General features: G+C 37.1%; 1 protein-coding gene across 2 annotated transcripts in view; it reads left to right on the top strand.

Moving 5' to 3' along the window:
- Nucleotides 1-2,639: 2,639 nt before the first annotated feature.
- Nucleotides 2,640-25,852, top strand: part of LOC145245723 (ATP-binding cassette sub-family B member 10, mitochondrial-like) — a 97,824-nt gene continuing 74,611 nt past the window's right edge. For both annotated transcript variants that reach the window (XM_080107265.1, XM_080107266.1), the window contains exons 1-2: nucleotides 2,640-3,322; nucleotides 25,537-25,740. In XM_080107265.1, the coding sequence (XP_079963391.1) occupies nucleotides 2,824-3,322; nucleotides 25,537-25,740 (703 nt within the window). In that variant the 5' untranslated portion in view covers nucleotides 2,640-2,823. The remainder of the gene's footprint in view (nucleotides 3,323-25,536; nucleotides 25,741-25,852) is intronic.

Raw genomic sequence — 25,852 nt, 5'->3', positions numbered from 1 at the left:
TCCCATATTTCCTCCTATAAAAAAGGACACGCTAGGTAACATACAAATATCTGTGCATGAGGTCGCCAAGCTAATGAAGAACCTTGATTCCAGTAAAGCAACTGGCCCTGACGGCATCCAAATTATAGTGTTAAAAAAACTTCAACCAGAACTCGCTCCCATACTTACCAAACTGTTTAAACATTGCCTTAAGGAGAAGTGCTTTCCAACTCCCTGGAAGACCTCATCAGTTTGCCCTGTATTTAAGAATTCAGGTGATAAGTCATCTCCCTCTCAATACAGACCAATAAGTCTCCTGTGTGTTATGAGTAAGTTGCTGGAATCCATATTAAATAGAGAAATAGTCAACCACCTCAGCAGGAACAATCTTCTTAGTGACACACAATATGGTTTCCGTTCTGCAAGATCTACCGCAGATGTGCTGACGGTTATATCTCACAGGATTAGTGAATCTCTTGACAAAGGCTTCCTTTCTAGGGCAATTGCTCTTGACATATCAAAGGCCTTCGACAAGGTATGGCATAAGGGCCTACTTCATAAGATTTCCAGCTACGGTATAACTGGAAATGTTTTCTCAATCATTAAATCATTTCTCTCCGATAGGCTCATAAGAGTAGTGGTCGATGGACAAAAATCAGAGGCCTGCAGTATTAATGCTGGAGTCCCTCAGGGGTCAATCCTGGGCCCAACTCTCTTCCTGATCTACATCAATGACCTCCCTAAACACATACTTAAATCATTCGTTGACATCTATGCTGATGACACGACCATCTACGGCAACACATCAAAGGCTCTAAATGACAAAGTTCTCTCTGATTCTCTCTCCTCTGATCTCGAGCGCGTGGTTCAGTGGGGGAAGACGTGGCTGGTTACCTTTAATGCATCTAAAACCAAACTCCTATCTTTACATCATCAACGCTCTGATCCCCATCTCGCATCAATTTAAATGGATGGCTCTCGTCTAGGAGAAGCCCCGTGTTTTGACAAGCTTCTGGGTTTGACCTTTACTCTAGATCTGAAATGGAACACGTACATCAAGTCTGTTGCCAAGGTCGCTGGAAAGATGGTGGGATCCTTCTACCGCTCCAGAAGATATCTCACTGCTGATGCAATTCTCTATCTATATAAAAGCCAAGTACGTCCAAGGATGGAATACTGCTGCCATATCTGGGCGGGAGCTGCTAAAAACAGCCTATCCTGCCTTGACAGAGTACAAAATAGACTTCATGGCTTAGTGGGGATGCCCTTTTCTCTACCCTGCAACCTCTCTCCCACAGAAGAGACGTTGCGAGCCTATCCTTGTTTTATCGTTATTTTCATGGCAAGTGCTCGTCTGAGCTCCAATCTCTGGTCCCCCCTCGCCAATCTTTCACGAAAAACACCCATCTAGCTGAATCCACTGTGAAAAATTTCCCCCACTCTTTATCTGTGCCTAAATCAAAACATGGATTCCATGAACAAAGCTTCTTTCTTAGAACTGCACGCCTGTGGAACTCTGTTCTATCTGCCTGCTTCCCACCTGACTACAACTTGGATGTCTTCAAGTCCAACATTAACAAATTACTAATGAACCGCCCTCTTAAGTAAACACTTTATTAAATCTCCACACTAATGTACTATACTTGCAATTACCCTTATCCCTGAGTGGCTTCCGGGCCTTGATAAGTGGTGACCACCGTGTAAAAAAAAAAAAAAAAAAAAAAACTTTCATTGTCTTTTGATAAACTTTTACAACTTAACTTGCATCATCGTAACAGTCGCTTACCATTGACTTCTCACTGGTAATGACTATTGGTCATCATTGCAATTTGGGTGGCAATAAGCTTCCCCAATGTTTCAGTCCTCTTCGCACTCATTCAGTGGAAGCCTGGTTAGTGCTCTCTCTCCTCGGTCTTTCCATCCTCCTTGACCTTTCTCAACTATTTGGGTTAGTGCTGACACGATAATATATTTTGTGTTTGAGGGGTGTAGTCCATCATCATCATCATCATCATCATCATCATTCTTCGACTTGAATGTTTCGGATTGCAATTTTCAGAACAAACCGAGAATCGCCAAAGCAGTTTATCATTTGAAAGCTATGAATAAAAAGTAGAAATGCAGACGGCTGTAGGTTAGAATTCAGATTATTGTTAGGGGTTAAATATATTTTAGTCAACCCTTTAAAAAATAAAGTTGAAAGAAAAAAAAAAACTCCTGGAAAAAAAAAGGAAACAAAAAAATACAGTTGATTCATTTATGATTTTAACAAAATTATTATACCCATTTTTAACATGGAACAGGAAGATGGTGAGCCGCGGGGTGGTGACTGGTGGTGGTGACCTTAACCTAAAGTCAGGGGCAATGAAAATATCGTTTTATTTAATTCCGATACTAATTGCGTGTTTGGCGATTGCTCAGCCATTTCCGGTCTGTTCCGTAAATCGGAAACATTCGCTTTGATATAAAGTACCATAATTCCTAGTTTGACTAAATACAGGGAGAAACAAAACAAGTCGACACTAGACCCTCTCTTTCTTACGAATAATAATTTAAAAAAGAAAAGAAAGGAAAGGAAAAAAGACAGAAAAAGTTGCAACCATATAAACTTAACGCAATCCGGTATTTTATTACTTGATTGACTATTTTGAGAGATCACCGTCTAGAGAACCGGTTACAGAGTTTCAATCATGTCTAATTTTATTTCTCTTCACCCATATTAACGATGTCGTATTCTTAAATGTTGTGTCTTCTTTTCCCCCCTCAACTAAGCATTCCCTATTGCAACTTGAATTCAAATTTATTAATTATATCATAATTTGAAGAAGAAGAAAACACCCGGCTATGATTGGCGGTGTTTTTACTTACTTTGGGAGATGCGGCTCTTCTCTTGGTAGTCGGTCTCCTCAATCTTGTGGGGTCAGATGTGTTCATGAAGGGCATAATTTATCTAAATATTTTGGTCGGACACTCAGCTTCAGCTCTTTATCATCCAATCTTTCTTCTATATATGTTCGTGGGGTGACCCGTCATTTCCAAACTCTCACGCGAACTCGTACTCCTTTGCTTTGCTCTCGAATTCCCCAAAATACTAATGCCTTAGCGCATCGTCGAATATGGACATGTGTCTGTCAAAACCCTCCCCATTCGGTCAGTCGGATATGGCCCCCTACAGTCCGGGCCGGACTTTTTGGACGGTCGCTGATGCCCACCCGTGGGGGTAGCAACAAAATTGCTGGCGAGACCGCTAACCTTCAACATTTGAAAAAGAAAACTCTACCCAAACAATCCGAATTAAAACGATTGCTTAGCCAAACGAAAGATGAAAAATGGAAAATAGCAGGTATGTAAGCTTTGTTTAACTTTTGTCAATTAACAACACCGGCCTTTGAGGCAAAGGATCTAAAAAGTATACGGTACTTCTGCACTTTTGTTACTGTGCTGAAATAATGTTATTTTGAAAGCTTTTCTTAACATGGGGAGGGTGTTTTGTAACTATTCTGTGCTTCCACCTGACAATTTAATTTTTAAAAATATCGTGAAACTTGAATTTAACCTGAAAAAGCTATTTAAAAATAGCGCGGTAACAAAAGTGCATAAGCACCAATTTTATTTTTTGTAATATAATTACCCCAACATGTTTACTTCCCACTTTTAAGTACTTCTGCAATGCATCTATCAACCATAAAGTTACTCGAGTGTGTCCGCCCGGCAGATGACGGGGAAGGAACGAAAACAGTCGACAAGTAGTTTCTGGATATTTTTTCCCATTTATTACTTAAGGAATTTAAGTGACGTCGCCATTCTTAATAAGGGAGGAGGTGTAACAATTTGGGTTTATTTTTGTAATAAGGCTCGTCCGGCCGTTTCAGGTTATTTCCGTCATTTGTCGGACACACCCGAGTGGAAATCTCGGGTCAATAAATGCAGAAGCAAGCACCAACTTTCATTTTGACCTTGGCCTTCTCTCCAATTATTTTTTACGCTGAAAGGACACTACCCACGCTCAAACTCAATCCTATTTTATTCCTCCCACTTAAATCCCACTTCCATTTAAAGATCGACTCACTTGTTTTCGATTCTAAACTAACCCCAAAACAGTAAGCAGTCTATTTTCCCCACTTCTATTTATTCGTATTTAATCGTGTATGCGTAATATTGAAGAAGTAAGCTCCCAAAATAGTTTCAAAATTTAATGTCTGATTTCCCAAGCGGTGACAGAACAAATTCATTCACCGTATTTGTTGTCTGATTTTTTTGCACATTTCTTTATAAAAAACACTGTATTTTATTTGTTTTTTACAAAGAAATATATAGCCTCCCTTACCGCTAATTCAAAGTGGCAATAATAATTTGTAAATTTTTTTTTTTTTTTTTTTTTTTACACGGTGATCACCACTTATCAAGGCCCGGAAGCCACTCAGGGATAAGGGTTATTGCAAGTACATTATGTTAGTGTGGAGATTTGATGAAGTGTTTACTTAAGGGGGCGGTTCAATTTGTTAACATTGGACTTGAAGACATCCAAGTTGTAGTCCGGTGGGAAGCAGGCAGACGGAACAGAGTTCCACAGGCATGCAGTTCTAAGAAAGAAGCTTTGTTCATGGAATCCATGTTTTGATTTAGGCACAGATAAAGAGTGGGGGAAATTTTTCACAGTGGAATCAGCTAGATGGGTGTTTTTCATGAAAGATTGGCGAGGGGGGACCAGAGATTGGAGTTCAGACGAGCACCTGCCATGGAAATACCAATAAAACAAGGATAGGCTCGCAACGTCTCTTCTGTGGGAGAGAGGTTGCAGGGTAGAGAAAAGGGCATCCCCCACTAAGCCACGAAGTCTATTTTGTACTCTGTCAAGGCAGGATAGGCTGTTTTTAGCAGCTCCCACCTAGATATGGCAGCAGTATTCCATCCTTGGACGTAATTGGCTTTTATATAGATAGAGAATTGCATCAGTAGTGAGATATCTTCTGGAGCGGTAGAAGGATCCCACCATCTTTCCAGCAACCTTGGCAACAGACTTGATGTACGTGTTCCATTTCAGATCAGGAGTAAAGGTCAAACCCAGAAGCTTGTCAAAACACGTGGCCTCACCCGGACGAGAGCCATCCATCCCAATTGATGCGAGATGGGGATCAGAGCGTTGATGATGTAAGGATAGGAGTTTGGTTTTGGATGTATTAAAGGTAACCAGCCACGTCTTCCCCCACTGAACCACGCGCTCGAGATCAGAGGAGAGAGAATCAGAGAGGACTTTGTCATTTACAGCCTTTGATGTGTTGCCGTAGATGGTCGTGTCATTAGCATAGATTTCAACGAATGATTAAAGTATGTTTAGGGAGGTCATTGATGTAGATCATGAAGAGAGTTGGGCCCAGGATTGACCCCTGAGGGACTCCAGCATTTATAATGCAGGCCTCCGATTTTTGTCCATCGACCACTACTCTTATGAGCCTATCGGAGAGAAATGATTTAATGATTGAGAAAACATTTCCAGTTATGCCGTAGCTGGAAATCTTGTGAAGTAGACCCTTATGCCATACCTTGTCGAAGGCCTTTGATATGTCAAGAGTAATTGCCCTAGAAAGGAAGCCTTTGTCAAGAGATTCACTAATCCTGTGAGATATAACCGTCAGCACATCTGCGGTAGATCTTGCAGAGCGGAAACCATATTGTGTGTCACTAAGAAGGTTGTTCCTGCTGAGGTGGTTGACTATTTCTCTATTTAATATGGATTCCAGCAACTTACTCGTAACACACAGGAGACTTATTGGTCTGTATTGAGAGGGAGATGACTTATCACCTGAATTCTTAAATACAGGGCAAACTGATGAGGTCTTCCAGGGAGTCATAAAGCACTTCTCTTTAAGGCAGCGCTTAAATAGTTTGGTAAGTATGGGAGCGAGTTCTGGTTGAAGCTTTTTTAACACTATAATTGGGATGCCATCAGGGCCAGTTGCTTTACTGGAATCTAGGTTTTTTATTAGTTTAGCGACATCATGCACAGATATTTGTATGTTACCTAGCGTGTTCTGTGTTATAGGAGGAAATATGGGGAGTTGATGGCCTTCGTCGCATAGGGTAGAATTAGCTGCAAAGTTCTTTGCAAATAGTTTGGCCTTGTCTGATGCTGACGAGATGACCTATGGTCCATTGATATTGGTTGGGATAGAACGCACACTTCTGTTCAGGATCCTATTTGTTATTTGCCAAAACTGGTGGGAACCAAGCCGCTGATCAGCTACCTTGGATTTAACAGACTGGGCATATAGCTCTCTTGCATTTTTTATTACTCTTTTACAGTGGTTGCTGGCAGTCCTGAAAGCAGCTTTAGTCTCAGTGCATCTATTATGTTGGTAGCTATGGAAAAAGTGATTTCTGTGCGCGATAGCAGCAGCACATTCTGGGGAGAACCATGGCTGGCTGTTAGGTTTTTGTTGGAATTTTTTAGATGGTATGAATTGGTCTATGCCTACAATTAACCATTCGGTCAGATCTGATACTATTGAGGACACTTCCTTTTTAAACATGGAGTGCAGAGGTAAATCAGATATGAATGTACGGAAGCTATCCCAGTCAGCCATAAAGTATCGGTATACAGTACGGTGGAGGGGTACGTCTGGGGACTTATTACATTTTGTTTTTATCTTAACTGATACGACGGAGTGGTCGGAGGATCCTAGAGGAGAATGAGCGGAACATGAACCTAGCTCAGGGGAAGTTGAGAGAAAAAGGTCTAGGAGGCTTGCATATTGACCGGGTCTATCGGGCACACGGGTGGGTTCGCAAACAATCTGAGTGAGGTCATAAGCAATGGCAAAATCATGACAAAACCTCCCCTCATCGTCTGTTTTATTTGAATGGGTCAGCCATTCCATGTTATGGACGTTGAAGTCATGTGGATGTTAGCCGAGGGATGTGCAGACAGAATGTGGTCTATTTTCTCAGATATGCTCTTAAAGATAGTAACTCCGCTGTTGTGGGGCCGATAGAGGGCAAATATAAATGCAGTGGTGTAAGCAAGTGCAACCCTGAAGCACATATAGGGTAAATTAGGATCTTCTCTAGAGATATCCCTGCCACACGGGAAGCCATCCTTAATGTAGGCACATATTCCATACCCATGGCGATCTTGGGGGTCAGATTTAGCTGTTAAGTTAGAGTATCTGTTAATTATGAACTCATCTAGGGAAGTGGTTGGCCCTATTCCAGTCTCACTTAGAAATAATATGTTCGGTTTCGTCTCCTGTAATTGAGTTTCAACCTCTGGAAGGTTGGAACGTAGACCCCTGATGTTGGAGAAGGAGACCTGGTAGTAGGGGTCTACGTTGGAAGATGGGGTTCTAGGTTTAATTGAGTTTTTATTCTGGAGATATTTCATGTTGAGGTTTTGGGATTTGTGGAATAGGTCGGCATACTTGGTTAGAGCAGTACAGAGAGGGAAAGTAAGAGAGAAAAAGACAGGAAAATTTTTTTTTTTTTTGTAGCACACGAAAAGGTAAAGCCGTAACAATTACAAAAAAAAATGTAATAATAAAATTTAAAAAATCTACTAAATTCGAAAACAAATAGATGCAAAAAAAGAATTGGCAATTTAATTAGGTGTATTAATTTGTCGTGTCATCACTTGAAAAATCAGACATATCTAGTCGATAAAATTTGGCTGACATTTTGGGAGCTAACCGCTTTAATATAACCTGTGTGTGTATAAAACATATATGGCAATTAAGCTACACAGAATTTTTTGTATTTTTATCCCTGTTAGGACTCTTCTAGAATTTAGCATGGCGAGTCTTTATGAGGATGAAATGCAGAAAATTCTCTGTAGCTTAATTGCCATATATATATTTTCATAACTTACTACCTAGCTCTATGTATGTATTGAGCACTATTGAAGTAAATACTGAAAATCGATACATAAAATCTCCTTATAATATTTTATGTGAATACATCAAGCCATATACATATATCATTCAGATATATTAACAACATGGACTAAAACAAACATTTTTTTAAAAATTTTTCAAGTGCTTAATATGTAAGTAAGGCTTTTATAAATTATATATATATAAACAAAATTTTTGGAATTATTTTTGAGGTGAGTAAATTTGTATAATTTATTTTAATTATTTCAACTATTCCCATCTAGCTGTTGTTTTCATGACATTTTGGTCAATTATTCCTCTGGCCTTCGTCAAGTTAACCGCGATAGGATAAGAATGTCAAATCCTCCAACTACATCCACAGCAAATACTGCCTTCAATAGTTGTCATCTCACCACAGTTTGGCCAACTAATCTGACTGGCTTTGGGTGAGATTGGAACCGCTACCTCCAGACAATGCTCCCCTGGAATCATAGATATTCTGCATCTCTATCCACTGCTCCGAAAGGCAATCAAAGTTGGAGTTTTTGGTCAACTAATCCTCAGTAATTGCTGTGGATGTAGTTGGAGGATTTGACCTTCATATCCCGTCGCGGTTAACCTGACCGAAGGCCAAAGAAATAATTGGCCAAAACATGAAAGCAACAACTAGATGATAAAGATAATAGTCAAAATAAATAAAATATACAAATTTACTCATTTCAAAAATAATTCCAAATTAATTCAATAATATAACAATCGGTATAGACCCGACAATTGGAAAAACAAAAAATATAAAAATGTGGATTTATAAAACCAACAAATCCAACCTTGATTGGGGCTCGTGGTGCAGTGGATAGCGATGCGAAATATCTACGATTCAAGGGGATCATTGTCTTGAGGTAGCAGTTTCAATCACATCTAAAGCTGGCCAGAGGATGAGTTGGCCAAACCGTGGTGAGATGACAACAACTATTGAAGGTAGTAATTGCTGTGGATGTAGTCGGAGGATTTAACATTCCTATCCTGTCATGGTTAACCTGACGAAGGCCAAAGGAATAATTGGCTGGAACGTTGTGAAAACAACTAGAAAATGAGGATAATATTACTAGAGTAGCTCATGCTGGTTATGAATGCAATTTTGTGTGTAAATCTACTAATTGAAGGTCACTGATTAATGTTTGCTTAGTGACATATCTACCACTGACGGCGAAATGGCTATGCCCCTTTTTAGCAAAGTACAAACACCCACCAGCATTGTATCTCTGAAACCGTCATGCGTAGGTGATCATGTGACCACTCAAAATGTCCAGAATTGCCATATTATGGGGAGGCGGGTCAGACAGACATTATGATGTTCTAAAACCAATGGTTTTCAAGATATTTGCAATAAATTAATTTCTACATTGCACATCACCATGATCTTTGTTATATTATGTACATTATCCATATTTTTCAGTTTAATTTTGTGGATTTCGACACTTTGTGCTCTTACTACAACTACAAAACACCACACATTTTAGTTATTTGCCCTGCAAGTGCATGTCTTTGTACTCCTACATGACGTTGGGCATTTGCATGGAGGCGGTAAGTCATCTGGCCTATGTGGTACAGGCAGTATCACAGGAGTTATGCGGAGTTCTGTTGTTTCAAATCCAAACTTGAGTGGATCTAGTTTAATTATTACAGGATTTGGGGCTTCTAACCACAATCTGCAATGTAGATATGCTGGTTTGTGTGTTCTTGTAGTGTGGAGGAACAATACACAAGCTGGTTAAAGTCAAGTTCTTTCTTAGAATTATGTTACTGCTCCCATTGATAATCTAACAGGAATTTTATCATGACGTCCAATGAAGGTTATTCCATTGCACAACAAGAAGGAAAAAAACGAAAGAATACTACGATAAACAAATTTAAAAAAATAAATGGAAAGGTAAATAGCGAAAGATAGTCAGTTTTATGTTCACCAATAACAGTGTCTGCCAAATTAGTCCCTTTGGCAGTTCTCAAAGAACTCCATTAACAATATTGTAAGGGATACTAGGGGTAAGAATATAGGTGTAGTCAGGACTTACTGGATCAAAGAACTTAAATAAAACACATCAACACTTAATGTTTTTAAAAGAGGGTGTATGTAAATTACCTCCCTTGCTTAAATGTTCTCATTTGAGTAAATTTCAATCCTCTTGGTTCTGTAATCCAAGAAACTAATCCAAATCTTCTGTGGTGTAATGTATTTCTATAGAAGATTTCTTAGTTCCTTTTGACGGGAATTCTAATGCATCACTGGAGTTAGTATTCTTTTTTACAAGACCAATTCTAGGCCTTAAAATAGTTCTTTCTTCCTCGGTGAAGAGGTCGTAATTTCGTTTACAACTCTGATTTTTTAAACAGTCTTTTCTGACAAATTCTGTGTCGTCTTCCTTGACAAATCCTGATTAAAGAAAAAGAAACCAAACCACCTTTCCTCATGTTTAAACTTGCGACTTTTAATGTCTTTTCTCTTGACACGGGATAGTGAGCCGACTTCTTTCTCGTGTTCAAAACTTCCAACAAATGGTGCACACATCTCCTTCTATCAATCGAAAGGCACGCATTCAACACGTGATATAACAAGCAGTAACAGCACAAGATACGCCAAGAAAAGGAGGGGGGAGTAAAGAAGGGGAGGGAGAGAGAAGGAAAGACAGAAGGTGGAAAATAAAATTTCTACAACTTAACTGTCAGTTTTCTTTAATACAGTTACAATGAATTTTTCAACATTACTTATCTTCGGCAACAATTCCTTTGCATCAAACCCTTCTAATGGATAGAGATCCATTGAAGCCTTCAGACCAGCCACTTTGCTGGTACTGTTGTACCCACTTAATGCATGAATTGCTGGTAGACAGTACCAGTACCTTACATTCTCATTGTCATTGCACTTTGTTTCTTTTTATTCTGTGAAAGACTTCTTCAGGTCCTCATTCAATAGCTTGCTTTCGTTGCAAATCTCTCTAAACTTTGTATGGTTAGCATCTAATGCCTGTTGCATCCACGTTTCTATGGTTTCTGTGTGCCTGTCTATTTCATGGCGATCTTTGTCTTTGACTGAAATCCTTCAAACATTAGAACTGTCATGACCTCTGATATCAGACTCCTTGCCTCCACAATAGAGACCCTCTCTCATGACACTATTCTCTACAACAATCTTCCTAAAAGCTTCAGTCTCAATCAAAGCCAGATCTATACCGATACAGCGAAGATATTTCCCGGGGCAAGCGATTACAATCTTCTCCATGTGAAATAGTCCCATTCCAAGGAATATGTTACCAAACTGGGTTTCAGCAATTGCATTTCTTTTGCGATAACATACACCTCCTGATGGTATTCTTTTGCTTCAAGACCTTCTGAAAGTTAAAGCATCGATGTAAATATTGTGTCCATTTTGGTTGCAACGTATGGAAGGATGGGTACAAATGTCTTTGTAACATCAAGTTTTGGTTGATCCTGGAGGGCACTCATTGTTGCTGTGAAGCCAGGAAATGATTCCTCCCCATTACATACATACTTTTGCCTGGCCATGCACCAAAGAAAATAATCATCATCAATACTATGTTCTGTTGTTTAAAATGATTCTGAAAGAGAATTTATACCATAATAAAGCCAAATAATAATAGTTCATCTAGTATGTTCTGACCAATAAAGATATCAAAGATTTATGCTTAAGCAGAAGTAAGGTTTCAGAAACTCATAGATTCAGCAGTAGATATACTGCTTAAATTGTATGGTTCTCCAATTGACGGAATGTGTTTGATATCATTACATTCAAACAATTAGGTGGAAACAAATTAACTGGTAACGTTTTCCAGAAACACTTTTGCTTATAACACATGCAGTCCCATCAAATTTTCCTTCAGTTGGTAACTTTAAAACCGTTAGGTATTTGTGGAGAAGCCCATGATTCTTTGAGGGTGTCACCAAAATGGAATGGAAACTGTAATTTCATTCTGGTGCAATAATATACGGTTCTAATTGAGCACACAACAAAAAAAAATCGAGCGTAAATGAGAAAATGAATAAAAATCAATATTTTAATTTATTCACAGAATAACAATATTTTAAATAAACAACAGTTGTGCTTTTTTTTACGCAAAAGGAAATTTTAAACAACTAATTATATACACAGGAAACTGAATTTTTTTTATATTTAAAACAAGAAAAAGTCAAATTTATTATCTTTCAATTTAACGGAAAAAATTAAATGCAATCATTTTTGTTTATTAATAGAATGAAACAAAAAGGAAATGTTAAACAACGAATCATATATATATATATATATATATATATATATATATATATATATATATTTTATTTAAACGGAAAAACTCACATTTATTTGTTTTTAATTTAACGGGAAAAAGTCAATGTTTTTTATTTTTCAAAAACGCAAAAAATTAATGGGGTTTATATAGTTTTCCATATTTGATTAAAAAAATTTGTGTAGAAGAATACTAGCATCACTATCATTTTTATAAAGAGATACGTAGCCAGGTATTGTTGAATATGTTCCTGCCGCATTCCAGGTCTCTTGATTCATTCTTTAACATCTCTCCATAAATGCTCAATGTTTTGGGTGTGAATATGTTTTTGATTTGGGTCAACAAAATTCTGCAAGTGATTCAGTATGATGTGTATAATATCTGTTAACATTAGCGTATCCCTTCCAGGAATCACTATAGATAACTGACCCCAAAAGAATAAACTTCTGAATCAAAGGAACTAGCGTGTTCTCATCCCTCTTTTCTTCTGAATCTTTTTAGGGCGATAATGAAACTGTTTTGTTATCTGTTTGATACCTCCAAATAACCAGAATTAGTTAAGCATTCTGCCTCAATTGTACTTCCTTCGGCCAATCAGGGTTTTATTGATTTCGATCGTAATTCCGTTACCACCTATGGGACCTTGTTCCTTCAACCAGTGTTCACAAATTTCTGAGCAAAAGGACTTCCAATCTACTATAGATTTGGAGGACAAGTCAAGATTGTCTGCAACAATTCCCTGTTCCCACATTTTACTCAGGAAAGTGCTAACAAAAATTATGATTTTCCAGTAAGGAAGCTTAAAATTCTGGAAAAATGTCCCCTTCCGCTCACTCACAGAGAAATCGCAGATTTTTTGTTTTCTTTCTCTGCACTTAACCACATTTTTCACAGCGCCACATTCTATCAGTGTCTGTAAAAGTACACAGTGTCATGCCATTCTTGCACATTACTTTTACAGGCAAAACACGATGATCAATTAGAAAGTTTCTACTGAAACTTTCTTGCTCCCAAAATTTAGCAATAGGAAAAAAATTCTTAAAGTTGTACCTTGGACATACATTGTTGGTCGTGCAAGCCATTTTCATTCATTAAATTAAGTTTTTATCTTGTTTAATTAGTTTTTTTACTTGTTTAATTAGTTTTTTTACTTGTTTAATTAGTTTTTTTTACTTAATTAGTTTCGCTTATTACCAATTTCTTCCATGCATGCATAGAACAAAAAAATAACTGCACTGGAACAAAATTTCTGTTCCATTTTGGTGACACCCCCAAAACATCATGGACTTCTCCACAAATACCAAACCATTAAGGTGTCCTGTGAAATAGTTTAGCATAAATTATGTGGTGCAATAATATCATTAAAATATTTTATAATTAATTTAATGTGGTGCAATAATATCATTAAAATATTTTATAATTAATTTAATGTGGTGCAATAATATCATTAAAATATTTTATAATTAATTTAATGTGGTGCAATAATATCATTAAAATATTTTATAATTAATTTAATGTGGTGCAATAATATCATTAAAATATTTTATAATTAATTTAATGTGGTGCAATAATATCATTAAAATATTTTATAATTAATTTAATGTGGTGCAATAATATCATTAAAATATTTTATAATTAATTTAATGTGGTGCAATAATATCATTAAAATATTTTATAATTAATTTAATGTGGTGCAATAATATCATTAAAATATTTTATAATTAATTTAATGTGGTGCAATAATATCATTAAAATATTTTATAATTAATTTAATGTGGTGCAATAATATCACTAACATTATTTAATTCAAATTTTCAAATTAAAATTACTTTCCGTCAAAAGACATTGTAAACTTGAACACTGATCACTTACTAAAACAACAAAAAACAAACAAATAACATAAGATATATTTGGTATTTTCATGAATACTCAGTAGCAAAACTCTCAGGGCAATTAGCCATGTCATGACATGTATAGTACATCCATGTAAATTACACGGAACATAGGTTTGAAATGCGTTAAAATCAGTTTATTGCAAATATGTCGAAAACCATTGGCTTTAGAACTTCATAATGTATTACTGACCCCCTCTCCCCCATAATGTGGCAATGCCGGACATTTTGAGTGGTCACATGACCACCTATACCCGACGGTTTAAGAGATACAATGCTGGTGGGTGTTTGTACTTCGCTAAAAACGGGCGTGGCCATTTTGCCAAGTTCGCCATCAGCAGCAGATGTATCACTAAGCAAACATTAATCATGACCTTCAGTTAGTAGATTTCTGATAAGTTTAGCTGTACAATGAGGATACTAAAAAGAGCTCTTAGTTGGTTTCAATAAAAAGCACTCATTAACCCTTATTCTCGAGTGACCTCCAGGCCTTGATAACTGGTGACTCCTTTGTAAAATAAGTCTTACAAAATGGAAATACAGGGAATCTTGTTTAATTAATGTATTATAATTGGATTAAATTTAATGCAAATCTGAAATATTTTTAATTCTGACACTTAAAAACCAGTTTAAAATGATCCAAAGAAACTGAAATTTGTGGAATATTTTATTAATGTTTATTGTTACAGTTGCACAAAAATCGAAAGTTTCCGAATTTTCATGAAAGGCTTCCACCCACTTTCATGAAACTCAACTAGATATGATCCACATTATCCACCCTTACACCTAGCAACTGTCTTCATTGGTTAATTAGTTTAAGATTGAATCCTGTACAAAAAATGTATAAACCTATACACATACAAAACTTTATATATAGGGAGATAATATATAAAAAATAAAAAAAAATAAAATTGAATTGATTAATTGTACTCCAAAAAAAGTTGTGGGATTTGTAACAATATTGTTTTGTTTCTATCAGCGAAGAAGTCAAAATCATTTCAATTGAACTGCCCTTAAAAAAAAACCCCTTAATATATGCGACCGCTTCTATAGGAAGCTTCCATTAAGCTGGGAAATTCTCACGAAAATAACCGAGTGACTTTCTAATCTACGAACGATTTCTTATGTAGAAACATGTTATTTCCTTTGATGTTGTGCATCATGTGTCTATTTGTGGATTGAATTCTGGATGCGGATAAAAGTCAATATTCACCAGTTTCCTGACAGCAACTTGCTTTGTCATGCTGGGATTTTTCCATTTAAAACATGCACATTAGAAATAGAAATATCCAACTTAGATTATAAGAGATTGCTTTCGAGCAGAGCTGAAGCGTTGATTGAAAAAAATCCGATTATGGTGATTCGTTTTTTGTTTCAACTTTGTACTACAAATTCAGTTTGAAAAAAAAAAAAAAAAAAAAAACTTTTGCAATTGCTTTCTCACTCAAGTTTAGGCACGGCCAAAAAATGGAAGAAAAACCAAGTTATTTTATTTTTTTTTTTTTTTTTAAACGAATTAAAATCCATTATTCTTGAGCAACTTTGTGTTCCAGAAAGATAAAAGCTTGAATAATATATATATATATATTTGTTGCCTATATAATCTCTGAAGTTAAGCAATGATAAGGCTGGCCAGTACCATATGGGTGACTATTTTGGGAATGGTAGGCACCGTATGTGTTGGAGACAACTCCTGCATTTAGTATCACACTTGGTCATCTTGACCTACTCTTGCTATCAGGACCAAGTGTTTCTGCACGAGACTGTGGTAGATGAATGTCCCCCACACTTTAAACTAAGTCAAGCACAAGTCACAGCAAAAAGGAAACTGGGGAGACATGCTTGAATAATGACTTTCTGCCAAAATATACAAGTGTGTGCGTGTGATTAAAATTATAGAAATAATATTCCAACATGATGAAAAAGGAAAAACAAAAATTATGTATATATTCATGAACATTTCATCTTTATTTCAAGACGTTCACAAGATAATCGATCTGAAGAAATAACATAGAATATAAGAAAATATGTGGTGCGTTTGTAAAAGTGTTTTTTGTCTCTTTCAAAGTCATTAGAATTTTAAAGATATGAGGTACCTTCAATAAGTTTCCAGACTTTTTTCGTATGGGCACTTTTATTGATAGTACACACATGAAACACTAATCCCCTTTGAAGTAATCTTAGAGGTAGGGAGTACTGGGTCGAAAAAAGGTCACATCTTCAAAATCTGGTGGGGACCCCCTCAAATCAAAATATAAGGTGTATCTAGGTCAAAATCGAAAAAAAATTTGAAAAAAAAATTTTTTTCATCTGTTGGCGGCATTTTTTAGATCTGAGGCTGGTTTTTCAAGAAATATGTGTCCGAAATGTCAATATGAGTGATTTCAAGGCATAATTTTGCTTCTTGTGTATCTCCAATGCCCATTAATGGATATAAATAGTTTCAAATGACACAGGGTCATGTATTTAAACAGGTTTTGTGGTATTCTTGGTCAATTTTGGTCAAAAAATGGCCAAAATTGGCCATAAATTGGCCGAAAAACAGGCAAAAATCACAAAAACCATCTTGGGTCACATAAATTATCCTCGTCCACCTTTATAAAGGTATATATTTCTGTAGATACCTAAAATAGACATTGGAGTACGATGATATACAGGTCTCGGATCTTTTTGGGCCTTTTTTGAAGAGAAATAGACCAAATTTTGACCCAAAATTGCCAAAAATAGGACGAAATTGCCAAAATCCTGTTCTCAGTCACTTAATCGATCCTTGTTCATTCCCAATGGATATGAATGACTTCAGACACACATATAAGGCAGAGAACCATGATTATTGACAGGTCTTTAAGGGCAATTTTAGGGGTGAATTTGGCCAAATTGGACCTAAAATTGCTGAAAATAGGCCGAAATCGACATAATCCCGTCCTTTTATGATTTCCAAGTGCTTAACAGACTTAACAAAAGTGACTCAGATATACACTACAAGCACTACAATAATCCATCAAACTTGGCTGCAATCTCTTTGTGGTTGTGCAGTGTGAATTGCATGTTTCGGTCCGAAAGAACATCCCAGTTTCCGTTGATTTCGCATTCGACAATTTGATCTGCATCGATAGTTTGCTTATTATCTGGGTTTGGGTACCTCCATTTTAAGTTCTTCCTTTCATAAACACGCTCCAAATGTTCAATTTCGTATTTCTGGTTGTCTAGGATTTTAGTACAGTACCCCAGAAACCATGTTGGCACCCCCTTTACTGTCCACAACACCACACACATCTGATTCACATTCAGGATTAAAGGTAACTCAACCATTTCCTCTGCAACTCGTGGAATGCAAGTGATGGCTTTTAGGGCATCATCATTAGTGGGCAGAGGAATTCTTGTGGATACCGGGCAACCATCCAGGAGTGCGCAAAGATTCATAAGCCGCTCTTCATGAGTGATTTTGTTGAGTTTGAATAGTTCAGGATTTGCAGTTACATCTGATTTGTGGGTGTCTCTGTAATATGCTAACTCAGTCATGACAATCTTCTCTTGTAATTCTGAATGATCTTTTAGCACCGACATCAATTCTTCAGAACTAACACACGGACCACGCCAACTTTTACAATTTATGAGCAATTTAGTAGTGTAATTGCTTGCGTTCATCGCTTTCTTTATCTTCTCTTCAACTTTTAGACGGAGAAGAGTCTTTTGTTCTTCATTCCATTCGTCTTCGCTTTTGTTCAAAAGTTTTGCAATTGCCGTCAAAATTTTTGATGCACCATCCAATGACACACTGTGCAAGACCATATCGTTTCTCAAGGATTTTGCTTTGAACTTGTTATTCCTACATTTCGAAACAAAAGCACGATGATCGAATACTCCAAGTTCTCGTTCACACATAACATTGTTGCTCTCCAGGTCTTTTCGCTCTTTCACGGTCAACTTGTGTATTTGCGTGGCACGAATGTCATTGTACTGCCCAAATCCGTACTCTTGTAACGGGTTAGTATATAATAATACACCAAACCGCTGCAAAAATATACAATGAAACAAACAGAAAATGAAGGAATGAAAACGTTGAATAAATTTGAACACGTTTATTTTTCGTAGAAAAATAAAAAGCTAATGTTCATTTCAAAAGATGAAAAATCCAAACGTGAGGAGGAAATGAAAAGGCACACATAAAGCGACTGCTGCTTTATGAAAACGGGGGAGAAAGAAAGGGCGAACGTATGCAGGTCGCTAACCGTCCGCGCACATGTTTTGACGAGGAGTGGCCACTGGTAGTCGGGAGGCGAAATCTGGTGCGACTGGTCAGCTCAAGAACCACCCGATGAAAGAGGAAGAAAAAGGGGCTGCGCGTGGGACCTTGGTTTTCTGCGCATGCGTTTGGAGAAAAAAAGGAAGTGACCTCACGCTCGTATGTGTGTACGTATGTGTGGTTAATGCGTATGTGTGCTTGCGTGCGTGCCTGGGGTGTATATACGTAGTTGTGTATATACGTGCGTGCGTGTGGAAAACAAGTTTGGACACTCTCTACCACATTGAAGTTCGATCGTTTTGGATGCATGTACACACATATCTTTCAAAAGTTTTATCTCCAACTCAGATGTCGGTTCCTCAATATCTATATGTCTGTATTGAACAGTGTACGCTTCCAAGGTGTCCAGTTTTCCAACTGAAAGATCCTCAAACAACTTTGGAAGAATTTTGCACAGATCATCCTGCGTTCCTACCTCAACAAGATTTAGGAGAGGTAATGAGACTTTGTACCTGAACAATGAAAGACAGTTCAACTGACTCAGTAGCAATTCACTATCCAGTAACATCCTCACGATCTCGACGTGTTGGTTGCTGAGATGAGTCTCGTCAAGAACCATACGAATGTAAGGCAATGCATCGAGGATCGAGGAGCACGAATATCCCAGTTTAGTAAAACGTCTTTCTCTGTAAAGAGATAGATGTTTAACTTTCTCCTCCTGCTCCACTGCTGCAACACTACTCATTCTACCGGCTGACTCTTCAATACAATCCTGAAAGAGAAATATAACTGTGTCAGGATATTCAAAATGGACCCAAATAAAAATATGAATGGACCCAAGGAGAAGGAGATTTCAACTGTGTGCTATGATTATGATAAAAATAACATAGCAAGGAGACTCTACATTTCAGAGTCTCATTTTGAACTGACCAAATAAACAAAACAACTCCTTTCTCAGATAACACTGCAATGTTATCAATCATTCGATTCTACTAGTACTAGTCCCCAGGCCACTTGGGAAACTAGTTAAATAACACTTACAATTTTTGTATGAAGCTTTGTAAGAAACATTCTTATGTAAAATTTACCAGATTTGGAACACTGGACGATTAAGGGTATTTCTTTCAGCAAAATGAATGACATCTAGGGTGTAAATCACCGTGAAAATTGTGCTAAAATCCCGATTTTGTACTAAAAAATGACTTTTATATGCTAAAATAAAACTCAATTTAGCTATACATTGTGTCATTCCTATCCTAATTCATTGATCAAGTCAAAAGAAGTGAAAATACCTAAGTTTCAACTGCTATTTCTTATCCCTTCTTTTGCAAAGATGGGTAAATGGGCGTTTTTGGGCCCCCGGAGCCTAAAAATCTAAAAAATGGCGCCAATAGATGAATTTTGATTTTTTTTTTTCAAAATTTTTTCGATTCTTACCTAGGTTTAGTGCATATTTTGATCTGAGGGGGTCTCCACCAAAATCTGAAGACCCGACCCAGTACTCCCTACCTCTAGTAATCTCTTCTGGCTGCAATGCACTTGTACTGTTCCAACAACTTTTGGAAGGCCCCATGGAAGTCCTTTTGCGTGAGTATATCAAGTACAAGTACCTTTGTCAGTCTCTTTCATCTCTTCAATTGTTTCATAACGACAGCCTCTAAGGTTTTCATTGAACATAGGGAATAACCAAAAGTCACAGGGAGCAAGGTCTGGGTTATAGAGAAGGTGAGGAACTATCTTGATGCCATCTTGGTTAAATAGTCTGTAACAAGAATAGAGCACTCTTGGGACAAACTTTTTACAAATCTTTCGCATCGTCAGTTCCTCGCGAATAATTGTGTACACAGTTCCCACACTTACATCAAACTGTGCACTTATTGTCTCTATTCATACACAACAATCCTTATCCATGAAATTATTTGGCCAATCAACTCTGGTGTTCTGACTTCTTTATTTCTCCCACATCTCATCATCCCTCATAGACTCCTAGCCTCCCTTGAATTTCTTAAACCACTCAAAAACTGACGCTCAATTCATACAAGATGGTCCAAAAGCAGTCTGAAGCATTCCATACATTTCTGTGACATTTTTACCACAATTTTAAATGCCTTATAGAGGTACAGGATACTTTCAGGCGTAAGTAGCTTTCTATCACGTTAGAGAGAGCCCACCTTCCTTGCAGCGGTTCTGGCAATGCTCTCAATGTATCTGTTCCAACTTGTGTTCCCTGTGAACGTTAGGCCAAGGAGTTTAAAAGAAGTACTTTCAGGTAATGTATCTTTAGCAATTGTTATTGGTGGTTAAGAATGTTTCTTGTAATTATTGAAGGAAACAAGTTTAGTCTTAGCAGCATTGAATGTGACCATCCATTTTTGACCCTATTCCACTACAGATTGGAAGTCATCCTCTAGTGTTTTTGCCATTTCCTTAGATATGTATTCATTTGTTTTCCCCTCGTGCCTGTTATAGAGCATGATGTCCTCAGCAAATAGACCTATCTCAGAGACAATTTTATCAGAGAGGTCATTTATGAATATTAGGAATAAAGGTCCAAGGATCGACTCCTGAGGTATATCCACATTTATTGTTTAGATGTATGACCATCAAGGACAACCTAGATTCTTTTCTTAAGAAGAATTTAATTATGTTAAGTATTTGTCTAGTGATTCCGTATGATCTGATTTTCCTGAGAAGACCATCGTGCCATACCCCGTCAAAAGCCTTAGATATGTCTAGGGCTAGCGCTCTACCCTCTCTTGCTTTGTCCAGTGTATGATTAGATTACAGTTAGAATATCTGCTGTAGAACAGGCTTGCCTAAATCCATATTGTTGATTGGTCAGAAGTTTAGCAGCTGTAAGTTGATGGACTAAAGCTTGGTTAATTAAGGATGCGAAAAGCAGGAGGAGGCTAATAGGGTGATAATTTAATGGGTCAGTTTTTTCACCAGAATTCTTGAAAACAGGAGATGGGTGCAGGGTTCATTTCCATGTGCAATATGGCACTACAGCCATCCCGATATTATATAACTGTTGATGGAGCAGCCGCTCTAAGCACTACCAAAGAGTTAGGGTTCTTGTACTATCAGTCAAAACAGCAGCCAGAAACTGTCAATCCGGTACCCTCAACCCATCAGACAAAAGTCAACCCAATCCAATTGCACTGGCAAATATGGCACTCAAGCACCCCCAAAGTACCCAGTTTTAGGGGATGGGATCTGACATGAGTGAAGAAAACGTTTATTGCCATAGTCAGGGAGCAATGTCGACCACTAGATGTTTCTGTCAAATCCCTGTGATAGCACCTCTATGCCTGGCTAATAGGCAAAGGAGTATGAAGCCAGACAATAGATGGAGCCTATCTACTCCTTAAGCAGTTTAGGTTTGCTAATCGGTAATTTGAGTCCCCAGCTCTAGGAAGGTTGTCGCTGAGAACTGAAGAGGCCTCCCTCCCAATAGGTTAAGCTTCAGAGTTTTCCTTTTTCTAGACAGATGATCTGGGAAGATCTATGGATCCATCAGCACCGATGGGGTTTTCTCTGCACCTGAGTCCTAAACCAGGTATTTCTGCGACCCCCACATGGGTGGTTAATGTTAATGGGTTAGTTAGTAAAGGTTATATATCTACTGAAAAGTTATACTCCTCAAAATGATTTAAAAAGGAGAGTACTATGCTTTCCATTTCATTGTTTACTGGAAGAGAGGATAAGTAAAAATTCATGCAGTGGAAGCAATTAAATTTGCAACAGGTTGGTTTGGGGGAGAGAGGAGTTAATATTTGGTTAAAACAATTGTTCATATGTTGGTTTAGGAATAGCATAACATGTTAAAGTAAAATTTAAAAACAATTGTTCAAATGTTGGTTCATATGTAGGATAACATGTTAAAGTAAAATTTAGTGCTCAAACTAAATATTTAAAATGACAGGAGGGTTGGTTGGTTGGTTGGTTTTGTTTTATGGCATATCAACCCTTTTCGGGTTATTTAATGCCGAATCCAAAGATTTTGAAGAAAAATTTTTTAATAGAATATATTTGTTGTTTTCACGTCGGTTTCTATTTACCCCATAGTTGGGACCCTAACAGGTACTACCACTTCGGGTCAGAGTGGACCTGGGAGCAATGGCAAGTAAAGGGTGGCTCCATACTCTCCAAAGCCCGCAAGCTGGGGCCTCACCACTGGATATAGTTTAAGGTCATATCCAGGACCACGACAGGAGGGATAATATTCAATATAGATACAAGTGACAACATATTTATAATTTGAAGTACAATTCAGTACAGGTATAACTGGGAAAAAAAATTATAATTAAGTATAAATATACGGGCATATTTTCAGTAAATATGAATATATGGAGATTGTAGATGTTAAGTATGTTTCTTATCTTCTGACTTCTAACAAAGGAAGATAACATCGGCTTTTAAAATCTGGAAATTGTATTTTGCATAACAAAGAGTATCGGTTCAGATGTTGGTGTTGATTATTGTAATGCTATCTTCTATCTAAGGGAAAGAGAGATAAAGAGTTGCTACTGAATATAGATCATTTTAAATCTAAGTACAAGACTGTGACTAATAAGTATCTATTTTATAGCTTAGCTAAATGATAAGTCTACTCTAATGCATGCCTTAGCAGTAGAAATCTATAGATGTTTAGTGTTAATCAATTATGCTATGGTTAAGGGTTGAAAGCTAAACCCATCTCCAAACATACATGCAATGTATGAGATTTAATGGCAGCTTGGGAAGTAGAGCAATTGGTTTTCAGAAGAGAGGATTTTACCCTACAGAATACAGTATAATTACACATTAGGATATAGAGTTTTGGATAGAGCAAGGAACAAAAAAAAAATTTGGAATGTTTAACATGCAAAACAGACAAAGGCAGTCCTCATGGAGGTAAAGTATATATTGAATATAATTGGATATACGTAGTATGCTAGCAGTGGCATTTGTTCAGTTTTGAGAGAAACAACACATGGCGAGTTATGGTTCCTTGTTCTAGTCAGGAATTTAGGCCAGGCACAAAGCATCTCAAGCGAGTTCCTGATATTGTAACTTTGCACTTGGCTAATTTGATCTTAGTAGCGATATAACTAAGATTAGAGTACATTTTAGTACAGGTATAACTGAAAGAAAGATATAAGCTATCAAAGATCCAGTATAAGTGATTAGATTTAGATAGCAAGATGGCCATATTTTTAGTAGATATGAGCATATAGAAATTGTAGATATTAAGTATGTTACTTAAAGTTCTTCTTCCCTCTATTGTAGAAAGAATAAATCCTTGTTTTTGTTAAATTCAAAAATGTAACTTTTTATGGAAAAGTATGGAGTCGGTGTTGGGGTGATTAATTAAAATCGGGAATTGAAAAGATTTGAATATTTAATGGTATCGGTATTTGAATAAAAAAAAATGCCTGTAGAGGTGGAATTGAACCCAATATGCCCAGTTACAAGACTGGAGTGATCTTGGCGTCACATCCTCATAGAAGTAGACTCGCCCGCTTACATGAAAGGCAAGAGCGGGTTACTTAAACGAGACATTCAAGGCAACGAAGGTGCTTTCAAATATACGTCGTCTTGCCGACACTTTACAATGCCACAAACGATCCTTAACTTTTTGTTTTTAATTTATTTAGTTTAAAGTAAAATCTTCCACTGCTGGAAATAATAAAATAATAAATATTTATTAATGTTAAACTACAATTTTAAAATTAAGATCTATACATCATGCCCCCTACAAATGTAGATTTTACATTTGAGAAAATGTCTGCACACGTAAGTTTTTTTTTTTTTTTTTTTTTTTTTTAACAGTAATCGAGCGGAAAAGGAACAACTCTATAGTTAAATATTTAGAGATTTTTAAAAAATCGGAATCTGTAATTTACATTGGAATCAGAAAAGACATTTGAATAAGTCCCATCACTATATTGAGTATATATGAAGTGCAGGGGAATTACATATAGGTTAAGAGATAATAACCAGTATATGTCTCAACTGTGCTAAAAGGCTACTCACACTGAGAGTATCCTGTATCTCTACAAAGCCACAGTTCGTCCATGCATGGAATAATATTATTGCTACATTTGGGCTGATGTATCTGCCATTAGTCGCCAACCTAATAAGTCTTGAACTAAACTCTAACCTCTGTCCCCAAAACGTGGCATCTTGGTGCCTGTTTTACAAGTATTTCAAGTGCTCTGATGACTTTGAGAACTGGTACCCCCTCAACGACAATATCTTTGGCAAACCCAACAAGCAGCAAAATCCCACCTCAACATTATAGAGATCCCTAGATACTGTAAAACCTTCTACTCAAATAGCTTTTTTACCTTCGGGCTACTGCACTTTAGAATTCCCTCCCGAGCTCCTGCTTCCCTAACTGTACTGTCATGCAGAAGTTCAAGTGTAATGTGAACAGACATCTCGTTGCCCAACTCCATAAATAGTATCCCTGCAAATCTGGTCTGAAACAGTAGCCCCTCACAGATAAGAAGCTCTGTACCTTGTTTGGGTTGAAACAATAAAATAAAAAATGTGTGCAAGAAATGTAAGACAATGGAGGCAGATACTAACAGTGATGTGGAAAAATTATATTTGGATGGCGAGGCTGTTGAGAAATTCTGTTGCTATTGGAGCACAGGTAGGAGCTGGTACTGGTGTGTTGGAAACTTTTGTTCTTACTAATTAGCAAAGTGTTACCAATGTCGACCAAGAGAAGATTGTGTATGGAGTGCGATGTTTTATGGAAGTTAAATATGAAAGCAAAGATTGAGGACATTTGTTGCATGGAGAGAAATGATTCAATGGATATGTCCTATGCATTAGAATACACCGACTTCTCTCCTGCAGAGGGTAAAAGTCCCTCAATGGGGGTCCTGGATATGACCTTAAACTATATCCAGTGGTGAGGCCCCAGCTTGTGGGCTTTGGGGAGTGTGGAGCCACCCTTTAATTACTATTGCTCCCAGGTCCACTCTGACCCGGAGTGGTAGTACCTGTTAGGGTTCCAACTATGGGTTAAATAGAAACCAACATGAAAACAACAAATATATTCTATTGGAAAAATTTTTCTTTAAAATCTTTGGATTCGGCATTAAATAACCCGGAAAGGGTTGATATGCCGTAAAACAAAAACAACCAACCAACCTTGTATATAGGTTGAAAAGTGTCCTCACACATTCTCACTTTTATAGATGTAATAGATTATATATATTTTTTCCTAATATCTTTCAATCTTTCTTATTGATTTTCAGGTGGTATCATCTTGCTACTGGTTTCTAGTACAGTTACAATGTCTGTCCCATTTTGCATAGGAAAAGTTGTAGATATCATCAACACGGCTTGCAAAGAAGGCGACCTTAACAACAAACTTCAATCTGTGTGCACGTCACTTACGGTCATTTTTCTCTTGGGTGGATTGGCCAATTGCGGCCGAGTTTACCTGTTCCAGATTGCAGGTTTGTTACCTTTTCTGTTTTTTTTATTTTTTATTTATTTTTTTTATATTGATTTTTCAGCTTCATATATTTTAATATTTCATACATGGCATACAATATTCAAATGGCTGTT

This window comes from Euprymna scolopes, chromosome 23 (assembly GCF_053919585.1).
Source record: "Euprymna scolopes isolate OS-2025 chromosome 23, ASM5391958v1, whole genome shotgun sequence".
In the NCBI taxonomy this organism is placed as follows: Eukaryota; Metazoa; Mollusca; class Cephalopoda; order Sepiida; family Sepiolidae; genus Euprymna; species Euprymna scolopes.
This window is presented reverse-complemented; position numbering and strand designations above follow the sequence as displayed.